The sequence below is a fragment of the Gracilinanus agilis genome, chromosome 2 (assembly GCF_016433145.1).
Source record: "Gracilinanus agilis isolate LMUSP501 chromosome 2, AgileGrace, whole genome shotgun sequence".
Classification (NCBI taxonomy): Eukaryota; Metazoa; Chordata; class Mammalia; order Didelphimorphia; family Didelphidae; genus Gracilinanus; species Gracilinanus agilis.
The window spans coordinates 472389654-472417132 of NC_058131.1; the positions used below are offsets into that span (position 1 = coordinate 472389654).

Sequence of the window (27479 nt, forward strand, 5' to 3'; positions counted from 1 at the left end):
TAGAAAAGTTTTAAGATTTCTTTTTAAATATGTTACACTTTGTAGAGCTGGCCATAGGAAAACAAGGTTCCTGAATTCTGAATGAGTAAGTTTAAGGATACAAAAATAGGGAAAACATTAATTCTACCTCTGATTCCTACAAAACACAGAATAATTTTATGCATGATTATTTTAACAAGATTTTCTAGCAATATTCTCTGAATTCCTCATTTTTGATAACACAGAAGAACTTAAATCCTCGTCACTAAACAGCACAGGGAACATTTGTCTATTATTTTGTGACAAGTTACCACATTAATACTTTCATTATTTCCAGAATCTATCATTGGCTTTCTGGTTCCTTAAAATTTCTTTTATGAGAATGGAAAGAAAAGTTAGACAATTCTTGAGCTTTTGGATCATCAGGCAAGATCACAGGCACGTTTTTCTAAATGTTGCTGCCTTAGACTCTTTTGGTCTTTCTTAGCCCCTGCAGTTCCCTTCTGAGGTGCTTAAGAGCCTCTAAAATGTCAGCCTGCTGTGGATCATCCTGTACTTTCTCCACATAGAGGTGGAAATGTTTGATAGTCTCAGATAAAAGGACTTCAGGATTCACATCGATTTCATGAAAACGAAGCATTCTTTCACAAGCTATGGCATAGTTCTTATGCCAATTTGCTGGATGTTTCTTTTGTAGATATACGATTTCCTTATATAGCTGGAAAAAAATGCATATTTATTATTTAATTGTATGATAAACAATTCCTAAACTTAAAAAAAAACAACGCATAGATAACATACATATCAACAAAGTCAAGAAACCAATAAAATCTAATATTTGCTGCATGATGCAGAAAATGTGAAGATGTTACTGTAATTGTCACAGTAACAGGTGGCAAATATGTTTCATATAAAACTGCTTCTGGGCTTTTTAGGATACTGCTGGGGGAAATCTAAGGCACACTGTGTTAGAACAGAATGCTCTTCCTCCAGAAGGATGTTCTGGGAAAGGGATTTAGCTGTAATTCATGGAAAGCTATTTACTCAACAGGCAGAAAGGTTGGAAACTCTAAATTTAGCTGTCAGAGGAAAAAATATCCTTTACAGTTGACTTATTTTTTAAAAGCTGTTTTTTAAAGCATATTCCTACATTAGCTCTCAACAAATTCACAATTTTAATATTGTCTTTGGGTACAATGTTCAAATTTGTGCATTCTTTAATTCCAAAAGTTTACATTTTTTTAAACTTCAGGTTGAAACTATCTTCTAACTCTGAGTTAGTCATTTTCCCTTTAGGCATTCATATTTTAAGCACCAGAGATATCATGTCTATTGAGAGGTCCAACAGACTTCACATAATTGAGTTTTACAGAGGAAACAAGAAGAAAGGCACTATCAGAATCTAATAAACAAAACGTCAGACAGAAATCTGCAAAAAACAAATGCTTACTTGCTTAGTGATTTCAAAGCTTTAATAAGACCTCCATGTTAAGATTTAGATTTATGAAGAACATGAACTTATCATTAGACTGGTTAAAAAAATAGAGCAAAAAACTTTCACTAGAGGGAAGGTATTATTTTTGCATAGGGTAACATTTACAGAATTACTGGGTTGGAAGGGGCCTTAACAGATTATCCCATTCACTCACCCTGAGCCATACCAGACCAACTAGGGACCTTTTACTTGAGAAAAAGAATTTCCATAACCTATTTTTGATAAATTATTCTAATGTTTAACAGTTCTGATTGAAGGTTGTTTCTTACTGCTAAATTAAATGCTTAGTTCTGTAGTTTAAGCTCATTTCTTCTGGTTCTTAGACACTGGAAGAGAAAATGGTCACTATTTACATTGCTATACATGAAGAACATCACTTAGCAAACTTTTAGTATATCTTTTCTAGGTGAAATAGTCAAAGCTCTTCTATCCTTTTGTTATAGGTCTTTTTATCTCTAACCTTTGCTCTTCTTACATGAATTTTCTCCAAGTTTAAAAGAATTCACCAACTGTTTGAGAAAATTAAGAACTCAAGTTCTATATGTGATGATCTCTGCTGTATCATATAATACTATTCTTTTAACTATATTTTGTTATTAATTCATAATTTTCTTTTCTTCTAAGACTTACTGAAATGTATCTTCCATATCACATGAAGTAAGTTATTTCTCATCTAATTACATTTTTTCCTAAGTGAGGTATCACACAGATTCTACTGTTTCTGACATTTTCAACATACTAAAGTATTTTGAATTTGAATTCAAGTTTCTAAGGTGCTAATCATTCCTGTTCCCTACCATGGTCTGTTTTCACCTGGGAACTTACAAACTTGACCTTGATAATTTATCACCTTTTAATCTGGGCCACTGTAAATAATTATGTTATTCTTCATATTTAATGTTTTTGCTACTGACTCATCACCAATCAGACATTTGTTCTGAACATTCTTCCCAGCAGTAGTGATGAGTATGTAATGAAACATTCACATTATTTGCCTAGTATTGTGATTGAACATCTGAGAACAGATAGCTAGGACTGGACTTGTAGTCATAAGACAGAGCAAATCTAGCTAGGCCAAACAGAAATCAAACATATGATCATGTTTTCAATAATATTAAAACCAAGCAAGTTAGCTAGCTATAGATCAGATTATTGACATGATAAAAGCAATGAGCCTAAGATCTTGCCACTTGTTTTTCATAGAATCATAAATTTTAAGATGAAGGAGACCTTGTAAATCACCTAGTCTTTTTATAGATGGAACTCCAGAGGGATTAAGAGGCTTATCTAACAACTAATTAGTAATTATCTCACTCAATAAGGATTTATTAAATGTTTAGCTTCTACATGCCAGGTACTAGGCTGAGCATTGGAGATACAAAGACAAAAATTAAACAATCTCTATCCCTCTTATTGTCTGGCAAAGATGAAAACAGAGCAGTTTGGCTGTTGGGGGAAAAGGACCTAAAATGAAAAGACTGATGACCTTTGAATACATCACCTAGGGAAAAAACCAAACACCTATTTTATGAAGTCTACTGGGCCACTGTATTTTCTTCTGCTTCACATTATGTCTTATAATTGTATGTAGGCTTGACAATGAACCACTGCTTACAACTTGTGTAATATAATCCTTCAATTATTGATATAAAGTCAAAAGAGCAAATTCTCCTCTTGATCTGAATACATGACCATATATTCTAGCTGAGTAGATTCAAAATTGTCCCTTTAAGAAATAGGGAATAATAGTTCAACTTTCCCAAAATCTAGTTCTGGGAATCCCTATTATCAAAGTATCTTCATTTTCTATAGAATAGGTCCATTAGACCACTTAATCTAGGAAACTCAAAAGTCAATTTCAATGGTTCAGTGGGAAAAACTTTAAATAATACTGTAGCTGTTGGAAGCTTTTCCTCTGACCTCCCTACTCCAGTCACAAAGAGCTTGCCTAGTAATGTAAGTTAGCCCAACACCAGTAATACAGAAATAATAGCTATTGCTACTGTTTTGCAACTTTAAAAAAAAAAAATTTACATTCATAGCCAATAGCATATAAGTCAAGATAGATCAGACAAAAGGAAATTATATGTATTTGGCAGGACTTGTTCTTTACAAATTCACTTGATGCTTGCAAATTGATTTGTAAAATGATATATTTGAGTATTTTTCCATATACCTGTTAAGCTTACCACTTCTACAATGGCCCAAGAAGATGAAGAGAAAAGAATGAATTATTCTTTATAAGTCTCCCATATTACCATTCCCAAATCAAAACTATGTTTTATAAAATCACATACATTATATGTAAGAGCATAAAGTTCTGCTTTCATATTTGTAGGTATATTAGCAGTTTCTGCAAGGTTAAAGATAAAGAATGCTGTTTTCATCCTAGAAAAGAAAATATGTGTAAATAAAATCATGGAATTAATTACTTAGCTAAATATAGTCTATTTCACATCAAAGATAAATCTGGAAAGTATCCCATAGACAATAAATGTACAAATCATGTTTTCTGTATACTAATATTGACACTTTCATCATTATGGACATTTAAGTTGAAATACCAGCTGAGAAAATCAAATTATCTATTATAAACAATTTTCTCTTCCGGATAAATTATATTTCATTCAAGAGGTAGTATGAGAAGGAATCTCAGTTAATCAGCATATCTCAGAAGCATTTGTCACAACTGTAATCTAGTTCTTCAAATATGAAACCAAATTCTTCAAGGGTGGGTATACATTTTTTATACAATAAGTCCTTCAAATCATTTACAGCACACAAGTTAATATACATATTGAGCTCCATATCTATTTTGTTCATCTCTCCCTAAAATGCATTAAGTTACAAAGCAGGACTAAGCAATTAAATATACAATATATCTTTGCCCCTCTTAAGACATATACTCACAAAATTCTGCATTATGTATACACTATTAATTAAATAAAATTTCAGCACACACTATTATCATAATGGGATGAAATTTAACTTCAGCCACTTTTCTATACTATTTCAAAACACACTAAAAGCATAAGTGCATACAAATATAGAATCACCTTGCTTGCCACATCTCTTCATTAGCTACGGCTTCCCAAGAAGATGGGTCAAACCTATAATTAGAATAAAATCATTTGTTTCTGGCAGTTACACAAAAAGTTAATGAATTATTGTCTCTAAGATACAGTCTTCCATTACAACAAAACAGATTACATATTAAAATGTAGAAGTAGGGGATCAGGTGCTTTTCATATCTATAGCTAGGAGGAAATTTTTAACCAATTAAAGAATGGAACAATTAAAGAAGATAAAATAAATAATTTTGAAGATATGAAATTGAAAAACTTTTGTATGAATGAAAATAAACACAGTGAAGCTGAAGGAAACTTTAACTGGGAAGTCTTCTTTGCATCAAGTCAGAATGTGATGTTCAAGATATTTAGGGAATTAACAAAGATATACAAAACCAAGAGCCATTTCCTAATGGATAAGTGGTGAAATGATAAGAACAAATAGGTTTTTTTTTTAATAGTAAACTATTAACAAACATATGAAAAACAGCTCCAAATTAATCAAATCAATTCTGAGGTATCACCTTAAACCCAGGAAATTGGCTAAGGTGACAAAAGATAGAAACAGCGAAGGTTGAAGGGGTTTTTGGAAGGCAAAAGCTTTTCATTCTGGAAAACATTGGAATTATGTTAACAAACTAACTAAACTGTCCGTGCCTTTTAACCCATATTTCTTACTGCTGGGAATATACCCTAAGGTGGGCAAAGGCAGAAAGGAAGGTCCCATAAATAAACATATGCTCCTGCTGCTACTATCACTCCATCCTCTAAACTGAACCACTAGAGAACAACTGGGAGAAGTGAAGGCATTTATCTCTGTACTTCCTGGGAGGTAGGGGTCCTCATTTTCATCCCAATCATTTTTTGCCCTGATACTCCTACTACTGCTATTACTCTACCTTCCAAAGTGAAAAGCAAGAGATTATGCTTAGGAGTAACCCTCAAATCTGTATTCCCTGGGACACAGGACAAGTACCCACATCTTCATCCTGCTGCTGGTATAATTCTTATTATTGCTATGGAGAGGCACATCAGTTTCTAGGCTATCTGTAAGCTTCTAGACCACTGATGGTTCTCATGAAGATAAAGTGGTTTCATACAAAGGATGGCAATAAAAATGAAGTTTTTCAGTCCTTAAGTAAAAGTTTCTAAAATGTAATTTTTATATATTTTTTTTACTAATCAAAGCCATATTATGGATATCTCATTTCAGACTGAACTGGAAATGCAGACATCAGAAGGTAAAGATTGATCAAACAGGTCCTTTTGTCCCTATATGGTACAAACCCAGGTTTTGTGTTGGCTAAATAGAAAGATTTGTCAACACTTAAGGTTATTTCAGGCACATAAAACAACTTCTACAAAGCATACCCCAATTGACAGTCAAAAGATATGAACAGGCAGTTCTGAGATGAAGAAATTAAAACTATCCATAGTCATGTGATGAAATGCTCCAATTCACTATTGATTAGAGAAATGCAAATTAAAACAACTCTGAGATATCACCTCACACCTAGCAGATTGGCTAAAATGAGAGAAGGGGAGAATAATGAATGTTGGAGGGGATGTGAAAATTGGGACATTAATGCATTGCTGGTAGAGTTGTGAACTGATCCAACCATTCTGGATGGCAATTTGGAACTATGCTCGAAGGGCTATAAAAGAATGCCTACCCTTTGATCCAGCCATACCATTGCTAGGTTTGTATCCCCAAAGAGATCATAGATAAACAGACTTGTACAAAAATATTTATAGCTGCACTTTTTGTGGTGGCAAAAAACTGGAAAAGGAGGGTATGCCCTTCAATTGGGGGATGGCTGAACAAATTATGGTATATGCTGGTGATGGAATACTATTGCACTCAAAGGAATAATAAACTGGAGGAATTCCATGTGAACTGGAAAGACCTCCAGGAATTGATGCAGAGTGAAAGGAGCAGAGCCAGAAGAACATTGTACACAGAAACCAATACACTGTGGTAAAATAGAATGTAATGGACTTCTGTACTAGCAGTAATGCAATGACCCAGGACAATTCTGAGGGATTTATGGAAAGAACGCTACCCACATTCAGAGGAAGAACTGCAAGAGTGGAAACACAGAAGAAAAGCAACTGCTTGAACACATGGGTTGAGGCGGACATGATTGGGGATGTGGACTAGAAACTACCACACCAATGCAACTATCAACAATTTGGAAATAAATCTTGATCAATGACACATGTTAAAACCAGTGGAAATGCACATCAACTATGGGAGGGGAAGAGGTGGGGGGGGGTGAAGGGGAAAGTAAGAGCATGAATCATGTAACCATGCTAACTTTTCTAAAAACTAAAAATTATTAAATGTTAAAAAAAAAAAAAACCTCACACCTATCAGAAAGGCAAAGATGATCAATACTGGAGGGGATATGCACTGTTGGTGGGGCTGTTAGCTGATATAATCATTCTGGAGAACAATATGGAACCACACCCAAAGGGCCATAAACCTATGTATATCTTTTGACTCAGTAATACCACTACTAGTTCTGAATCTCAAAGAGATCATAGATAAGGGGAAAGAACCTATTTGTACAAAAAATATTTTTAGCAACTCTTTTTGTAGTGACAAAGAACTGAGGGGTACCTATCAATGGAAAATGGCTGAACAAGTTGTGGGCACATGGTTGTAACAGGGAAATTACTATTGTACCATAAAAAATGATGAATAAGATGAGCTCAGAAAAAACATGGAAAGGCTTTAGTGGTTCCCAAACTTTTTTGGCCTACCGCCCACTTTCCAGAAAATATATTACTTAGCCCCCTGGAAATTAAATTTTTTTAAAAATTTAATAGTAATTAATAGGAAAGATAAATGCACCTGTGGCTATCACCACTTCCCTGGATCACTGCAGCACCCACCAGGGGGTGGTAGTGCCCACTTTGGGAATCACTGGTTATATGAACTGATAAAAAGTGAAGTGAGCAGAAGCATGTCTACATGTATACAGTAAAAGAAATATTATATAATGATCAATTGTGAAGGACTAAACTACTATCAGCAAAACAAAGTTCAAAGATAATCAAGGGACTCATGATAGAAAAAAAGAGAAAAAGAAAAAATGCCATCCACAGCTAAAAAAGAAATCTTTGGAATCTGATTACAGATCAAAGCACACTATCCTTCACTTTATTTCCTTTATGAGTTTTTGGTTGTATATGTAATATGTTTCATTAGTCACAACATGGGGAATATGGAAATATAAATTACATGAGAGCACTACTATAACTTATATCAGACTATTCACTGCCTCAGAAAAGGGCAGGGAAGGGAAGGAAAGGGAAGAAGAGAATCTGAATTACAAAATGCCAGAAAACAATTGTCAAAAATTCTTTCTACATGTAATTGAAAAAATAAAAGAAAATTCAATAAAAAACCAACTATCTAAACAAAATGTAACCTGTTCATACCTTCCATATTCTTCAGTCCAATTATATATATTTCTAGTAAGCCTAATCCATTCCTCAGGGTTGAATACAATCTCTGAAGAAACCAATTTGTCACAAGAACCCCATGGCCAAAGTGAATAGTTCTCTTTCCAAGTTGAGTCACCTTCATGAATTCCTATGCAAACAAACGTCTCTTTGCTATGGAAAACAAAAAAAGGGGATTTATTTTTAAGTTCAGCTTCAGGATTTAAATGTTAAATTTATATTTCCCATAGCATAGGGTTGTTTCTCATAATATCTGTAAGCAATTCAGTTTTATTAAGACTTTCTAAAAAATAATCTTAGTTGAACATAAAAAAATGATAAGGGGAAAAAGTATGTTTACTCAATATTATAATAACTACCCTAGAAACAAAGTCTTAAGAGAAAAATCCTTACGGTATCTATCCCTTCACATGTATCTTTTGATACTAAATTTTCATTTCATAGACAGGAATGTGATGCCAAATCAGGCTGGAAAAATCACATTGGAAGGCAGAACATGCAAGATTTCTAGTAATAAGTTAAAAAACTTAATTCTAAAAACCTTATTATTTAGTGCTCCTTCAACAATTATGAGGTGTAGTGGCCAAACAGTGTTTTGTCCCAATTTTTAGAGGCTGATGATAGTTGTTTTTAAGCTTTGTTCTATGTAAATAACTTTTAAAATGTTAGCTTCATCTAATATTTATTGGACCATGAATTTATATTGAGACTTTTGCTATAAAATCATTTAAACTTATAACAGCACTATGTTTTAGTAGCTTTTTGTAGTTCCTAGGAATCTAAAAACAAAAGATAGCAACCATTGCCTAATTTTGATATTGTCATGATTTCTAATCTATGAAATTAGAAAACATTAAACATTGCTCTCACAGAATACTTATTCCTAACAGAAGCTTATTTCATACATTTTATTCTCATGAATATTATGAATAAATTATTATTGATAATAATTACTTATAATGTATTAAGATTTTTGAGTACTCAGAACACTTCATCACTTTGCTTTTACTATTTTACTTTGAAAAACCACAAGGGATTTATCAGGATTCCTTTACAGAAAAGACATGTTTAAATACTCTGAGAGTCCACTTAAGTTTCTAACTCTGGGTCTTGACAAAACCCAGTCTTTCAAAGGAAGGCCAAATGTACTACAATGGTTGGCAAACCCATGGCACATGTGCTAGAGGGGGCTGCTCCCCTTCCCTTCTCCACTGTACCTAAGAACATTTCTCATATCACCCACTCCTCTGCCCAGCAACCCAATGGGAATACTTCCTCCCTCCCCTGTCTGGGGTAAGGTGGGGAGGGTTCACAGGTGGTGTGAAGGTTGCAATTTATGCACTCAGTCTCTAAAAGGTTCACCATCACTGCACTATACTATTGACCTTAGTTAGCAAAAACTGTATGCCAAGAAGTATGAGGATTGACAACTTTCATAATTTCTCTCAGCTAGTACAACTGGAGGTGTTTCTTAGTCATAAAAGTGCTTCATCTTATTTTTTTAAAATCTTAGGCTATTTTTGGGCAGTGATTATTCCTGGAAAACATTTGCTTTACATTAAAAAGGTGGCCATGGTGTTCATCAATGGGAAACTAATTATTTGCTATCCACCTGCAAAGATTTCAAGTAGGCAGGCACATCTCTAATTTCCCTGAATTGTGCTAAGATCTCATATGCTATTCTTGCTAATCTGCCTTTATTTTTACTTCACTCAGAAAAATAACATTTATTTCTGCCTAGCCTTATTTCTGCATAGATATTCAATTTAATTACAAAGATAATCTCACCAGTGACAGGGAAATCAGTGTAGAAAATTGTTCTTTTGGATGAGGCACAGTTGCTACATAAACAATTTTTGAAAAGCTTAAAGATTTTAGAAAAGCTATTACATGAAAGGAATGCTTACTGTTTATTTACTTTGAGGAAATGATAAAGATTAAACATGACCATTCCACTAGGTAATATTCCTTCCACAGGACTCCATCGGTTCCCAGGAAAGTAGATACCTGGTAAATGCTTAGCCATCTTAGGTAAATACCACTCATAAGTCAACATCTGCCAGAAAAAAAATCACAAATAACTTCATACTTAATTCCAGGCTTCTAAAAAGAAATTAAATGAGCAAATACAATTAATAGACTATGAAAATTGTACTGCATAAATTTATATATAGACATTGAAATGAATAAGTAGATACACGTAAGCATATAATAATCTCCATTTTTCTGTTAACCTAACCTTTGAGATTTATGTCTTCATTAATACTGATGATGATCATAGTATCTAGTATATTCCTAAAGAATAGTCTGGGAAGTTTATATATCCAGGATAAAACCACAGAATGGACCTCAGGTTGGCCTCAACCCAAACAAGAGAGGGGAGAAAAGAGTTTTAATACATATCTTTGCAAAATCACAGATCTAAAAGCAGTCATGAATCTTTATTAATTCACTAAGTACTTATCCTGCTCTAAAATGTGCTCAACTATTTATGAGGCATCTTAAAAATTAAGAACAATTCCTTCTTTCCAATCCTAACAATGCCTCTCATGTCACCAATATTTGCTTATTTAAGTGCATATTGCCTCTCCCAACAGAACATAAGCTTCTGTGAAGCATGGGCAATTTCACTTTTTCTTTGTATCACCAGTGTGTAAAACAGTAACTAGTATCTGGCAGTAGTAAGAGCTCAATAAATGCTTGTTCATGAATTGACAGAAGAGTTAATCCTCCTTAAATCATGGTGCTTACTAGTTAAAAAACATTTTCAGTTCCAGAAAATTATTTTAGTGTAATAAGAAATTTTCATGTCTTTCCTAAGAAAAGGTGGTAACAAGCTCATAAAGAAATTCTACAGTAACATAATTTTAACGTTTAATGAAATTTCTATTTGCTTACAAAATTATTTCTTTTAGGATCACAATTTCTTTTAATCCCTAAGCCTGCAAGATATATTTGCTTATATGGCTCAGATATTATTAATTATAACTAATGTTTAAAATAAACTTGCTATGCATTGAAAAATTTTCATGGTTTTATGTTATATAAACCTAGGATCTTATTATAAATCTAAAATGAAGCCAATCAATTCTTAATACACTGAGGAAAAATATGAAGTCTTTATTAACTTGTTTGAATGGCCAAAAGAGCCAGAGGAATCTGAAGTCAGAAGCTGATTGTTAAACAGGTCATGAAAACTGTATGTATGCATACTTTGCAAAAATAAAACTGTAAATTAAAAAAAATTTAAAATTATAATATATTTAGTATGTTCTTAGTATACTTACTTCCTGATCTACCAATGAAACATCAGGCCTCAGACCCTCACAGTAATGTAAATAACGAAGAGAATTCCCTGGTAAGTCTCCTCTGAGTAAGATGATTGCATCATGAGGCATAGAGAACAGAAGGTTCTTTGCAAATTTATCAATCACATAATTGGTGCTTTGGTCACAAATGCTAAATCAAAAGGACAAAAAATATTTTTAAAAGTCTATATTTTTAACCACAATTATAACATGACACTACCTTCCCCTTTTCCTATATAATCTGTATGAAAATATTCTAAAATTAATCATCATATGACTTGAAAAGATGGAGGCCAGGTTCTATGACTGATAAAAGAATCTACTGCTTCATCTCTCAAGATGAGTTAACTCTTTCAAAGCAAGATGAAAGGTTAATTTCTAAAGGATGGCAACATTTATTACAATAAGGCTTCCAATTTCAATTGGAATTTTGAATAGTTCTATATAATTCCCATTTCTTTCATGGGGAAATTTTCAAACTGTAAAATGAAATATCTCCCCTCTCCCCCCCTTTTTTTTTAAATAAACCCTTACCTTCCATTTTGGAGTCAATACTGTGTATTGGCTCCAAGGCACAAGAGTGGTAAGGGCTAGGCAATGGGGGTTAAGTGACTTGCCCAGGGTCACACAGCTAGGAAGTGTGTGAGGCCAGATTTGAACCTAGGATCTCCCATCTCTAGGTCTGGCTCTCAATCCACTGAGCTACCCAGCTACCCCCAAATATCCTTTTTTTAAAACAAAAATTCAATATCCCTATGAATTCTTCCCCAAAATGACAAATCTTAACAATTCTCTGAACCAAAAGCTCTCTTTTTTTCCCTTCTCTAAACTGTTTAGGAAGGGACCAGAGGGAATAAGGAGAAAGATAAGTAACAGCATAGATTTATTCTGCCTTTATTAATAGAGTAACTATCTGCTGTTGCACATAACAGCAGTATGACTCTTTAATCATGAAGCTGACTTTCTTAGAACTTGAAGAACTGGCATGAATTCTGAAATCTTGCAATGAAAACAAAAATAGGATGAGTTGAAGCACTGCCAAAAGCTGAAGCAAATGAATCCTTACATGTAATTAATATGAAGTTCATTATACTTAATAATAAGAAACATAGCATTTAATTTTTGTCCTTTAAAATAACTGATGAATAATAACCACTATAGTGCCATTAAGCAAAAGGGCACATCTGTAAACAAAACCATATTTCTAATTAATTGCTATTTTGATAAAACATCTATAGTTCTCATTTTATACTGCCACATGTTTTTGATACTTTATATAAAGAAAGATTTATCCCTCACCCAGAAGCAAATTTTAAGAACTAAAAATGAATAGCCTACCTTTGGTTATGTCCCAATCTGTAGTTATCATACTTTTCCAGTTTTCTTGGTTCCTATCCTATCTAAGCATCTTGACATTTAAAGTTCTTCATAACTTGGCTCTTTTCCTATCTTTCAGCTTTCTTAACTCTTACTCTCATTTGTCTCCCATTTTCACATCTTTGTACTGGCTCTCCTTCCTCAATTTCTTGACTTTCTGCTCATATCCTAGCTTCTGAAGGAGGCATTCCCCAGTTTGCTCCCTTCCCCCAAGTTGCTAATGTCTTCCCCTTTCAGATTGTCTTATTTCACATTGTATGTATCTCACATGGACCTAATTATTAGGTGTTATCTCTGCCATGAGATGTACAATCAATCAATCAACATTTATTAATATGCCACGCATTGAACTAAGTAGTAGAGATATAAAAAGAGGCAAAAGACAATCTCTGCCCTTAAGGAGGCAAAAACCAAAAATGTCTTTCTTTAGATCCTCAACACTTAGCACAATGTCTGGGCACATAGTAAGTGCTTTATGAATAAATTCTTGTTGATTGACCAAAAAAAGTAAAATGAAAATATCTAAAATCCTAAATAGACTTTTAGCTGAAGCAAGATAACATTGGTCAGTGGAAAGGTTGCTGGATCTGGCTTGAGATGCTAGCTCTCCCACATATTACTTGGGTGGGACCTTATGGAAAATAAATTTAGAACTGTATGGAGCTCAGTTTACTCATTTCTAATGGAAGGACTTAACATCCTTTTAGATCCCTTCCAATTCTAAATTTATGATCTTATAAGATTATCAAGGCACTTAAGAAATGCTATTAATTAAATAATTAATGCTATTACAGAGTAAGAGAAGGAAAAGAATTACTAAATATATACCAAATACAAGCAGTATGAAGCACATGGTATTCTGGACACATAACATGTTATGAATGGAGTAATAAAACTCAAAATATTTTAAATCATCTATGTCAGATTCCTGTTTTTTTACATTATTTCTCCCCAAACTCCAGTTTTCCTTTAGGGGTTCTAATTCTGCAAATAGTAAATAGCAAATAATTTACATTTGTATAAATGTAATAAAGTAAAAGAGATAGAGGTTCTGAAGGATGACAAAGTACAGGGGCATTAGATAATCTTAGAATGACACTATGACACTGGGTTCTTCATAAATATGTGATAATAAAGGACTTAATAAAATAAAAATTTAGAAAAAAACTTTTTCTAAAAATGCTTCCCAATTTATTACCTGTAATTAGAATAAATTTGGTAGATTACAAAAATGGCTGCTGAAAGCCATTCCAGAAATTGAAATACAGAGCTGCCGCTCAGCATCCTGCTACTCAGAGAGGAAAATGAGGCCAAGCCAAGGCCAGCCAGAACAGTCACCACTGCATTGCTCTGCATCCAGAAGCGTTCTACCTGTGAAGCATTAAATGAATAAGATGTATTCAGCAGATGTACTTGTCCCCTACAAGCAAATATCTTTAAATGCTTTCCCATGAGAACTAATTATGGCATACAAGTCTTTCAAAACAATTCCTCTCTATTCCTTACTACTCATATGCCTTTCCTGTCCAAACACACACAAAAAAGTGTCCACAGAACCTTGCAGTGTCTAGCACATAGTAGGCATTTAATTTTAATTAATTTGACTGACTGACTGAACTAAGTTAGTAGATATGTGAATAGAGAGAAAGGGTTATAGGTGAAAGAGGTGGTAGAGGTAGAAATGAGAAGACTTGGGAACCAAGTGGACACATGGAGAGAAGGAAAGTGAGGAGTCAAAGATAACATAAAAGTTATAGACTTTGGTAAGGATGGTGATGTCTTTGACAGAAACAGAGAAATTTAAGAGACAGAAGGTTTTGAGAGGAAAGATAATGAGTTCTTGCTTTGATCTATTCAATTTAAAATGTCTATCTATGGGACAACCAGTTCAATAATCCACTACACAACTTGTGATATAGAAGTGAAACTCAAGAGTCTAGGGTTGGAGGCACAGATGTGGAAGTTATCTGTATTGAGAGGATAAGTAAGCCCATGGGAGTTGATGAAGTTACCAAGTGGGAGAGAATGAGAAAAGAGAAGAGAGAAAAGAAGTAAGAGAAGCTACAAATTTTCTGCTCATGCAGATGGAACAATAAAAGAGAAATGAAGTAGGGAATGATAAACAATTCTAGTCTCCGAGTCCATCTCCGGGATGAACAATGCATCAGGAAGGGCAACCTAAGAGATAAATTTCACATTCTAGAAATAATTATATTTTAAATGGGAACAAAGCAGGAGGGATAAAAGTAGTTGACTAAATGAAATCACTCTGGATTTATTTTTATTATTTACCTGCTGTTAATCAACTGATGGATTTTTTAAAAAGTCGTAACCCTAATTTAATTTTGCATTCTCATAATTATTTTTACTTTTAAAATTCTTGTAAAGAAATAAGCTGATGAAGTCTTACAAAACTCTAAGTGAATTGCAGTAATTGTGAGAAACTTACCACACCCAAGAAAAGAGGTTTTGAAATATCTAAATTTGCTCGCCAAGCAAAGAACAATGAATAAACACAAAGCATTCCAACAAAAAGCCACACCAATGGTGGGTTTTGTTTGTCCCTGCAAGACATAATACAACAATCATTCTTTTTATTATGCATTTAAAATAAAAAGTAAATATAAAAATGTAAATGAAAACTTTTTTTAAAATGCCAATAGATGCAAATGATAGATCTTTGTATAAATAGGGCTCAAGAAAAATCTGTCTACATTTCAGAGGAAAGTAATAAATATTTCCCCACTGGAAATGAGGCAGAGTTCTAAGGAAAAACAAATAGCACTATTTTTTTAAAGAAATGAAACTGAGGCAGAATAAGCTATAGCAGTGATGGCAAACCTATGGCACACAGAGCATTCTCTGTGGGCACTCAGCCACTTTCCCCCTCTCCCCAAAAAATTTGTTACTAAAAAGGCAGAGGGACTAGGGCAGAACTACTCCCCTCCCCCTCTCCTTTGTGTCTGTTGACCTTTTTTCACATCTGGCTCCTTTCTGTCCAACAGTGCAATGAGAGTGCTTTCTCCCTCCCCTGTGTAAGATAAGGGGGAGCAGGGCATATTCAGGATGTGGTTGGGGGAGGGGCATGGCACTGTTTCTTGGGGTGTGGTGGGGGTAGGGCCTGGCACTGCATCTCTAAAATGTTTACCATCACTGAGCTAGAGTACCTACTGAGGGAGGTCTTACTTTCTCCTCGCTTCCCTGATCTGGTAGGTTGTTTCAGGCAGCAAGTGGATATAGGAGGAGGGGGGAGTAAGGAAAGTGAAGAGAAAATCCCCAGTAATGGTAGAAAGCTAAAGGAATTCTTTCCATTGCTGGCTAGTCATGTGTAAGAGATGGATGCCTAATCCAGCAAGTGTTATAAATTGTGGACCAACTGACTAAACTTCAACTGGTATCTTAATAAGATTTATATTATGAGTGTTACAAATGCCTTAAAAGTTTAAGACTATCAAGAGATTCATTTGGTAAATCTGAAAAGGGAATATTATTCAATTCAATTTTTAAAAATGACCCTTTCCTTCTGTCTTCACATCAATACTAAGGATCAGTTCCAAGATAGAAGAGTAGTAAGGGCTAGGCAATTGGGAATGACTTGTGCAGGGTCACACAGCTAAGAAGTGCCTATGCCAGATTTGAATCCAGGACCTGTTGTTTCCAGGCCTGGCTCTCTATCCACTAAGACATCTATTTGCCTCTCAATTCAATCTTTCAACATTCTTAAGGGTTCTGGAAATAATAGTATTCACAAAGAGGTAAAAATTTGATTTAAGAAAAAATGGTGACAGTTTTTTTTCGGAATATAATGATATACTAACACAATGAAAATTCATTTACTTAATATAAAAAAATTGCAAAAGTAGGGATATTACTTACTGTCTTATTAAACATAAACAAGCTATTACTGCAAGGACTTGAATATTAATTGATAATTCAACCTTCATATTTGCCATCTGAAAACTAAAAAGTAAACATATAATTTATTCTTTTCACTAGGCAGGGAGCAAACAATTTTATATTTTAAATGTTTTAAAGTTTTAAATCAAGCATTTTTCATAAGTGCAATACCATATGAAATCCTGAAAACATGTTAGTCAGAATAATAATAGAATATATTATTTTTAAAATTTCAAAAACTGAAGTTTAGAAGAATGAAGGGCCATATACAAGAATGTGATAGAAAATTAAACTCAGTTTATATCTACACACACACACACACACACACACACACACACGCAAAAGAGTTCTAAGAGTTTGAAAAATTGAACATTGTTCAATTATTACAGTTTGTCAACCAAGGAATGAGATCATATTAAAAACAGGTAACAGGTCTCTGTTAACTATACTTGTATAATTAACCCACATCATTCTAACTGGTTTGATCAAGAGTTATGGCTAAAATGGTTCTTGAAACTCCATTTTGCCACAGATATTGACATTGCCTCAATGAATAACAATATGGAAAGCAAAAAGAGTTTCTGTAGGTCCTTCTAGAGAACATCTACTTGAATAACCCAACAAAAATATTGAAGAAACATAAATCTCCACTTATCCTTCTCCCCAACCTCATCGCTCCCCAATAATTTCTCTAAGAGATGCTTTCTTTGATGTCAATTTCTTCTCGTGTACATGCTAATTAGTCAATTTTAGACAAATAGGATGATTCTTTTAGGACTGAATTCTATTGCCAACTAAAAATATATAAAGCCACTCTTCATTCCAGTTGACATCTATAGTTGTTTGTTCTAGGAGCATCTTATATTTAAAACAGTATATGTTGCATATATTTTTCAACTCAAAGTGATCTCTCCCTGGTACCAATTTAACAAAGGAAAAAGTAATGATGTAATTATGGCAACCACACACTATGTGCTTTACTAAAGCATACTCATCTACCATGAAAAGATATGATTATTCTGATTCCATCATGATGCTTATTTTACACTATTCTTCAAAAAGAAGAATGGGGTCAAGTTTCCAAAATTAATTCTTGAAGAACTACTGTTTAAATTTAAGCTCTGAAAGATGGTCACTGCCTAAGATTAGGTTCAATAATTTACTTGTTGAGGATTGAAATTTAGAGATGTGGATTGAGAGGGAATGTAATTTGTTTGACTAGAAGAGGATGTATGACTTAATTCTATCATAATGAAGGATTTTTCCCTTATTTTATTAGAAGGCTCCTCCCCTTAATACTCCTCTTCATGTGCCCAGAATCTCTTTTTTTTTTAATTCAAAGAATAAGCTAGACCTTAATTATCTTTTATTTCAGGTCACTATTTTGATAGTGGTCATCTTCTTGAGGTTTCTAAGTATAAGATTTCACTTTTTTCTTTCTATTATAAGGGATTTAAGTATTCACACTCCTAATATATTATCATACTGTACACCTAAGAGTCAATTAGACCATTCTAGTATTATATTATAGTTCTCTGTAATTCAAATAATAATTCTCCAAGCCAACATGTTATTATTTCCAAATATCGTATAACTAAGGTGGAGGAAAAAATTGGAAGAGCACAGAGCCTGCCAATTTTTTGAGACAGGCTAACAAAAAATGAAATGGAAAGTAATAGAGCCATTAGTAGACTAAAGACATAACACTTACAGTATAATGAAGGGGAACAACAAGGTGGAAAAAGGGGAAAGGGGGTTCTCAAAAATTAATTAAATGCTAAGAGAAGTATTTAGATGAAACTGTGAGAACTAAGATAGAGTAACATCACTTAATCCACAAGACTGTAAATTTCTTTAATGCAGAAACTAAACGAGATGCATCTTTACATCTATGTTTACACCTAACAGTGCTTTGGGTACAGGAGGTACCAGTTTAATGAATGAAAGAAGAAAAAATAATAAATTGAAAACAAATAGATGGTTTGGATGTTTATTTCCTTAGCAGAAGAGCACAACAGGGTAAAGCCACTTAATCCTTCTGGGTCATAGTGATTCCTTATGAGGGGGACGAAGGAATTATAATAAATAAGGTCCCTTACAAACTCTAAAATCCTTCACCTCTAAACAATGTACAGAAATGGTTCCTCATAATGATGAGCTACTTTTTTTTCTTATTCTAGTTCATTATAGATGTATTTCCCTATATTTTTACTTAATGATGCCATTAAGAAATTCATAGTTCAGTGAGAGGAGAAACACAGAAGAAAAACAACTTCTTGAACACATGGGCTGATGGGGATATTATTGGGGATGTAGACTAAATGACAATTCTAGTCCAACTATCAATAACACGGAATTAGGTCTTGATCAGTGATACATGTAAAACCCAGTGGAATTGTGCATCGGCTAAGGGGGGGGGTAGGGGAGTTGGGGGGGAAGGGAAAGAACATGAAATATGTAACTATAATTAAAATAAAAAAAGAAATTCATAGTTCAGTTAAAATAATAAAGGTTGATGGGAACATTTTTCAAGTAGCCTCAATTTGTTTATTCTTCAGCAAATCCACCTTTCAAGCATTGTTACTAAAGATTTAGCATGTCTTATTACTTGCTGAAAAAATAAACTGCAAGTGGTTCAATTGCAATTTGGTTTTACTAATAGTGATGTTTTAGTGGACATTTGATTTCAATGATATGGAGAACTACAAATGAGGAAATTCCTTCTCCCAATATAAATAAGCATTTGCTCCACAAGTTATAGTCTTAGGGTTCTTTCCGGGTCACTTAGAAGTTAAATAACTTTCCCAGTTATAAAGCCAGTATTATTCAACAACGGCACACAAACCCCAGCCTGACTACCTTTCTATACGCTTAACCAGTGATATTAAACTCAAAGAGAAATGCAGGTCACTAAAAATCTTTGGTGGCCACATACTAATTAATGTACAAAACCTCAAATTAACATTATCTATGTTTTACTGCATTTTAATTTATTTTGTTAAATATTTACCAATTGCATTTTAATCTGGTTTGGCCACTGCCATGAGTATTGCAAACGCTTACTGGTCATGTGTTTGAAACCTCTGTTCTACATCATGCTGCCTCTAAAGGATGATATTAATCAATAGAGAAGTCAAGAAGAACCTTTTCTAATTCCTTATATACTATAATGATAGCTTAAAAACATGTGAACTACATGGATCTCTTATAGAACTTAAAAATATTAGTTCATATTAGAATTATATGAAAACATTTGTTTAGATTTTGGTAGATGATATATTTGAATAATAATTTCTAAAGAAAAGTTGTTAATAAAAATCCAGGGAAAAGAATAAGTTATTTCTAAAAACTATTTTGGGTCATCTTGTAGCAAACAGAAATGTTATGATTCAGTATACAAATCTTGGGCAATATTTGTATGTCCTCTATGTTTTGTTCTCTATCAAGAACAAGTATCAATATTCAAAAAATTGACCAAACACAGAAATACATATTAGAATTAGATGCTACTTCCTTTAGAAAGAGGAATATCAACAATCCTGACAAGTTCTGGAAGATAAACTCTAGTAATACAAAATGCGATTGAACAGTTGTTTCAGTTATTTTTTACTCACAACAATATTTCAGACATACTGGATCCTGTCTCAGATTTGGCCTGGTCATAAAAAAGAAATAGTCATATTTAATAATGCATATAAGAATTGAACATAGTATATTTTAGTATTTTGAAATTTTGAAAATAATTCAATTAGAACATATAATATGTTTTATTTTTCAAAACTGTTATTTCTTAATCTTAAGAAATTTTTTTAAGCCACCACGGAAGTATAAAGCTGCCATAATGGCTTAAAAAGAACTCCAGAAAATAATGGCCAAAGCACCTAGCTTTGAACACTAGTCTGGCATTATTATCTGATTGACTTTGGACAAGTCCACATCTTTAAAAATGAGAAAGTTGGACTGACTGGCCTTTAATGTACCTTTCAACTGTAAATCTATATTGATATGATTTAGACCATAAGGTAAATGCCAATTGAACTAATATTTCTAGAAGAATTAATTAACAACTTCATTAGTTAACCATAGCTTTACAGAAAATCTCAAATATTTGTATGAAATAAGTTCTTCTACTGTCTTTGATCCCATTATGTCCATTGATGAATAATTATTAATTCCACAAGCAATAAGTGAATTTCATTCTCTATTTCCAATTTTCTTTTGAATCTCAGTGAACATTTTCATATAAGGAACACTATTCCACATAATGCCATTTCCCTATATTGACCAAGGCAGAGAGCCATACTTAAATTAACAAATGATTATCCTACCCATTTTAAACAAAATAATCTCTTAATGAAATGACTGACTGTTCTTCCATTTTTCATATACCAAAAATATTGTAATCTCATTTTATACTAGGTTTTTCCTCACTCTCTAATTTATATATGGTGCATGTTAATAGTCATCTTGTTGAAACTGAGACTTTTAAACTCATTCAGAAGGACATTTACTCCAAAAAAAAACACTTTACATATAAATGCCTATCTTTTTTTCAAAAAAACTTATTTAGTCTTAGACTGAATATTAACCACTCAAATTTGTGCATGATCATAATTCAAACAAGGCAACCAAAAATATTGGATTTATTCTTCAACTTTCCTCTAATAGTTTTATTCATAAACCCAATGCTCGCAGTGACACCTACTGCTAAAATTATTGAAATGTTGTTTCCACTGTAGGCAGCAAAGTCTTTTTAATGCTTGTTATCCTGAAAAAGAATATTATTCTACCTCTGTAGTATAAAAAAAGGTGGATTAAATGATTCCAGCACTTTCTAAAGTATTCTCAAAGGCACATTCCAAGGAAAAGTTTGTCATATAAACAACTAAGATGAAAAATCTAACTAATGTAATTTTTCCAACTTTTGCCCATAAAGAAAACTGAAGGAAGTTTTCTTATGAATTTCACTTTTAAATGACTTTAATAATAAATTTACCAGGTTGAATGTTCCATATTCTTCCCTAAGAAAATGGGTCAGAAATCCTGAAAAGGTTGTCTGGTCTCCCCAGGTCCAACGAGCTTGATTGAGGTAGGATGAGATAGGCAGATAGAGATAAGGGAGAAAGCCAGTGGAGAAGAACAAACTCAGCTTTAGCAAATGGTCTAGGGAGAGCTCCTGTGTCAAAACATATAAGATCGTATTACAATGTTTATTTTAGTTTAATTATTTGGAACTTTAAAAACACACTAAAATAAACATGAAATATATTTACAGAGCTGTCTCTCAATTTAGAGTAAGTAACCACAAAATACCTTGTTAAACCTTCCGATTACTATGGATTACTAAGAAAATTTCATCAGTCTGAACTTCTTTGCATGGCTGGGTGAAATTTGAGTGAAGCAAATGACATCAGAAAAGACTCATGAGTATCATATTCATTGCATTTTTTACATTTATATCATGACATATATAGATGGCTGAAGCCCTGCAAAGCTGAGATAATCCACTTTGAAGTGATGAAATATTGTTGGCCCGTACTGTATATGCCAGGAAATGTCCTTCCGATGTTGGTATGCTTCCCTGTCTTCATCAGCAACAGACTCGCTTTATTTTCTGTATCATGATTATATGATATATACAACTTCTGAAATACCACTACAAGTATTTCTTGAGTAGCTATATTAGATGCTTTGTTTAAAAAGATACAATGAAAATAGTCCTTATATTACATTATTGTTTTGAAATGGCCTTTAATATTTTAAAGGCCATTTCTTGATCAAATATATCATGTAGAACATGTACTATAAGACACTAAAAATACATTTTCAAGTATTTTCTTAACATATAGGGGATTCTCAGTATCTCACTATTCATTATTTGAGTCTCTGGAGACCACTTTTTGTCTTGGGTCTGTGAGTGTAAAGACCTCAGGAAGGAGCTAAACAATAGGAAAAATCTCTCCCCCAATAGAGATCAGTAACTTTTGTCATTTAAAAATCTAAGAGAATTGCCTGAGAAGCTAAGTGATTTGCCCAGGGTTATATAATGAGTATACATCAGTGATAGGACTTAAGTCAGGGGTTTTACTGATTCTGAGGTTGGCTAACAATCTAAACTATACCATGATGTTTCCATTTGAAGCAAAAGTCACCCTAATGAAATAACCACTTAGAAAATTTGTCAATAATGAACATTCATTCATTCATTGTCTACTACCTGCTAGTTGTGTTTATAAAGATAAATGCAAAACAGTCCCTCTCCTAAAGGAATTCAAATCCTGAAGAGGGAGACAATCCAATATATCTAGTTATTATAAAAGACATGCCAAATATGTATAAGACAACCTTGGTAGAGAAGGCACTAGAAGTTGAAGGGTCAAGAAGGGCCTCTTATACAAGAGGGTACTTCAGTTGAGTCTTGAAGAAAACAGATTCCAGGGAGTTCAGGTGAGGAGGGGGTATATTCTTGGCATGGGAAATGGCCAGTGCAACATCAGAGAAAAGAAACAGAATGTCATCCTACAAGTTATAGGTATGTGTGAGAGAGTCAGAACTGTGTTTTAGGAAAGTCACTTCGGTGGCTATGTGGAGAGACTTTAAGGCCAGGATACCACTTAAACAGCTACTAATGATGGCCTAGGCAAGAGGGAATGAGGACTTTAAGGAAGGTGATGATTGATGGATGTGAGATATCATGGAGGAAGAAAAAATATTTAGAAACTTATTGGTTACATGGAATGAGTGAAGGTGAGATGTTGATGAGACAGAGAGAGGTTAGAGACCTTAGTGACAAGAAGAATGGTGGTGGTCTCAACAAGAAAGTACTAAAAACAGGGAAATATAGAAATGGGTTTTGGGAAAAGATAATAAATTCTTATTTGTAAATTTTGAATTTGAGATGCCAATCCAGTTTAAAATATACAACAGGAAGTTGGTGATTCAGGACAAGAACTCAAGAGAGAGACTATAGTCATACATATTGTGTGTGTATGTGTGTGTGTATGTTTTCCACAGAGAGATGATAATAAAATATGTTGGAGCTAATGAGCTTACTAAATAAGGGTAGAAAGAAATGAGAAGGGTTCAGGGACAGCCTTGGGATTGTACCCAGGTAGAGAACATGTTATAGCTTAACGGTCCAACCAAGGGAGAGGAAAAACTAGGATGGAAAAGTGTTAAGAAAACTCAGAGAGGAGAAATTATTCAGAAAGGAAAAATAGTCACCATGTCATATGCTGCAGAGAGGTCAAGAAAGAAAAGAACTAGTAAAAGTCCATTAGATTTGGTAAATAAGAAATTATTGGCAAATTTGGAGAAAGAGGTTTCTATAAAATAATGTTAGAGGCCAAATTACAAAAAATTCAGAAGAGTAAGAGGAAAGGGAGTGAATGAAGAATAAAGACAGACTTCTCAAGAAGTTTGACTGGAACAGGGAAGATAGATAGAAGATAAAATGCAGAAGGAACAGTAGAATTTAGTAAAAACTTTTTTTAAGGATGAGGAAATTTAAGCTTTTTTTTTTTCTAAATCAGCAGGAAAAAACTTATAAGATAGGAAAAGAGGAAAAAGAAATGTGGAAGGGATGATTATGAGAACAATGAATGGGTCACCTGCCTTTTCATCAAAGAATGAAGTAAAGGAGGAGAGGGGTGAAATGTCCAGGGATGGTAAGATGCAGAAATGGAGAAAAGAGGAAGTTCCAGGGGAATGACTGTATTCAAACACCCATTCCTGTTTAATATTAGTGCCTACATGTAGCCCATTTCATCAAATGTTTCCATGTTTGCCTCTGGCTTATTCAAAGAATTAAAAGGAGCCCTTGGAAAAATTAGTGAACCTTGGACTATCTTTCTTTTCTTTTCCTTTTAAAAAAACCCTCACCTTTTATGTTTTAATCAATACTAAGTATTCTAAGTATTCAGTTCAAGGCAGAAGAGTGGCAAGGGCTAGGCAACTGTGACTAAGTGACATGCCCATAGTCACATATTTAGTAAATGTCTGAGGCCAAATTGGAACTCAGAACCTCCTATCTCAGGTCTGGTTATCTATACACTGAGCCACCTAGCTGCCCCATGGATTATTTTTCAACCATGACTCTATATGTTCTTATTGAGAAGTCAAATGAGATTTGAAGGCTGTCTTATCATAAATATTGTCCAAAAATCACATTCCCAAAATCCTCGACAACAGAATTATTCATTGTGAGAATTTGAGCATGACTCAAAGTGTAATCTTCAGTTTTAAAAGGTAGAAGATAAAATAAAGTATTTCAATGATTTAAATTTAATTTTTCAAGATAAAGCCCCAAACAAATCTTTTTAAAACTACTTTCTTTGAAACAATCAACCCAGTTTTAAATAGGTTTGCTTTAATTGTCCTTTTTATGGTAACAATTATCCTCTCAGATATGAAAGACCTATTATTTATTCTTCATTCAGAAAATATTTTTTCCTCACCAAATTGATTTCCAAAATAAAGGGAAAAATCTACAACATTTTGCAAAGAAGACCTCAGAGTTATTTTTCCTGGTGAATTTGAAAAGTTCAAATGTTGATGTTTTTAAAAATTATGATTAGGGCAGCTGGGTAGCTCAGTGGAGTGAGAGTCAGGCCTAGAGACAGGAGGTCCTAGGTTCAAACCCGGCCTCAGCCACTTCCCAGCTGTGTGACCCTGGGCAAGTCACTTGACCCCCATTGCCCACCCTTACCACTCTTCCACCTATGAGACAATACACCGAAGTACAAGGGTTAAAAAAAAATTATGATTACTCTATTGAAAGATGTCGGTTTTTACTTTAAAACTGAGAGACATTCACATTTAAAAATAAACTCAATACTCAAATTCAGTCAATAAGCATTTATTAAACACCTACTATGTGCCAGGCACTGTGCTAAGTTCTAGGAATACAAAAAAAGACAAATGACAGTTCTTGCCATGGAGGAGTTCATAATTAAATTTTACCTGAGTAGAATAAGTAATTACATTTGGATTAGAATTATCAAATGAATGTTCTATAGTAGAAAATAAAGCCTGGTAATACTGAAATGCATAAATTGTTAAAGAGTATAAGAACAATTTTACCAAAATGTCTGTATAGGGTTTTTTTTTTAAGTCATTTTAGCAATCAGAATATATGGTTTGGAGCAAACGGTGAATTAGGAAACAGGCAATACTCTAAAAAAATCTAGAGACCTCCAGACAAATCCTCAAATAATTCTGCTTGGTAATATGCTTTTTTCTGCCTAACATGATGCATTTAACTCTGTTAATAAGGAAGCTGTTACCTCTGTAACATTACTACAGATGATAAGGTTCATGAGGATACAAACTTCTGTGATGATAGCTTTGCATAAAGTTCATTATGAGCTCTGGAAGAGAGGTCTGGTAGAATAAGGAGCATTTTTAAATTTTAGGATTCCTTTATGTTGATGATCCTTATTCCATTCAGTTTCATGTATTATGGTCTTTGAAAACATCTTATCTTTGGATCATAGATTTGGAGCTTCAGAAGTTGTTTAGTTCAACTTTATAGCATTTTTTTTAGATGAGGAACCTGAGGCCCAGGGATTTTTTCCCCTCTGTGTCAAAAAATGTTTACTATTTTCCCAGGAGCCATGTTAATATGGGTTTATCATTCTCTTTCTTTTACATGTTGATTGAATTTTTTTAATATTCATTTTCTGACATTTTGCAATCCATATAGATAGTATCTTTCCCTCTGACTTTGATCTTTTTTGGGGATACTGTCTACTATTGTAATCTTTTTTATAATTTTATATATCCTACTTTAAAAATATTTTCTTTATTTATGGATTATGGTTATTTATAATATTTTTTACAAATGAGCAAAACTATTATTCTCATGGGAAAAATTAGAGCCTCAAGTTCTATGATTTTTTAAGTATGATTATGTTTTTATTGTTAGACTTTTCATGACCCCATTTGAGGTTTTCTTTCTTTTTTTTTAATCTTTACCTTCCATTTTAGAATCAACACTGTGTATTGGTTCCAAGGCAGAAGATTGGTTAAGGGCTAAGCAATGGAGGTTAAGTGACTTGCCCAGGGTCACATTGCTAGGAAATGTCTGAGGCCAGATTTGAACCTAGGACCTCCCATCTCTAAGCTTGGCTCTCAATCCACCAAGCCATCCAGCTGCCCCCCATTTGAGGTTTTCTTGACAAAGATACTAGGATGATTTGAAATTTCCTTCTCCACATTATTTTACAGATGAGGAAACTGAGACAAACAGGATTAAGTGACTTCCTCAGAGTCACAGAAATAATAAGTGTTTAAGGCTAGATTTCAATTCATGAAGTTGAATCTTCCTGACTCAAGGCCCAGCATTCCATTCACTGCTACCCCATAATTATGTTGGGCCCAAAACAAAATCTTTGAAAAGTTATTCATTACACCATTTTATGTAGGTAGGTTCAAACACCTACCTTCTCTTTAAAAAGTCGGAAGAGAACCCACACTGCAATGCATAATACATAAAGTATTATTGTGTGTTGATTGCATAGGCTAAGGCCACAAAAGAAGGCACCAATTTTGGATATCTGGGGAAAAATAAAAATAATATTGGCAAGATCAATAAATCAAAGAATTTACTTAAAATAAAATGTAACACTAAATAAAAACTGTGAATGATTTATTTTTGTCACCACCACCATCATTATCTATCATCAAATATTTATTTTTAATAAATAGCTTAGTATGTAACTCAACTCTTCAAGAATGGATACTGCTATCTACCGTACTTCAGATGCTATTCTATGAACTAGAGGGAATACAAAGCTAAGTAAGGCTTATTCACTGCTTTTGAATTTAAGGCTGTTTGTGTTATCCATGATTATAAGGAATTTTTTAGGGCTTTCAGAAGTCTAC

At 33.5% G+C, this 27479-nt stretch overlaps 1 protein-coding gene across 1 annotated transcript in view; it reads right to left on the bottom strand.

Annotated features, from left to right (window-relative positions):
• Positions 1 to 442: 442 nt before the first annotated feature.
• The window catches only part of TMEM260 (transmembrane protein 260), a 91526-nt gene continuing 64489 nt past the window's right edge, over positions 443 to 27479 (bottom strand). The window contains exons 5-16 of the mRNA XM_044662049.1: positions 27038 to 27151; positions 21592 to 21771; positions 20210 to 20250; positions 16575 to 16658; positions 15148 to 15262; positions 13897 to 14069; positions 11301 to 11472; positions 9921 to 10069; positions 7990 to 8166; positions 4531 to 4584; positions 3772 to 3862; positions 443 to 697 (exon numbers count right to left, since the gene is read on the bottom strand). Coding sequence (XP_044517984.1) covers positions 443 to 697; positions 3772 to 3862; positions 4531 to 4584; positions 7990 to 8166; positions 9921 to 10069; positions 11301 to 11472; positions 13897 to 14069; positions 15148 to 15262; positions 16575 to 16658; positions 20210 to 20250; positions 21592 to 21771; positions 27038 to 27151 — 1605 coding nt within the window. The remainder of the gene's footprint in view (positions 698 to 3771; positions 3863 to 4530; positions 4585 to 7989; positions 8167 to 9920; positions 10070 to 11300; positions 11473 to 13896; positions 14070 to 15147; positions 15263 to 16574; positions 16659 to 20209; positions 20251 to 21591; positions 21772 to 27037; positions 27152 to 27479) is intronic.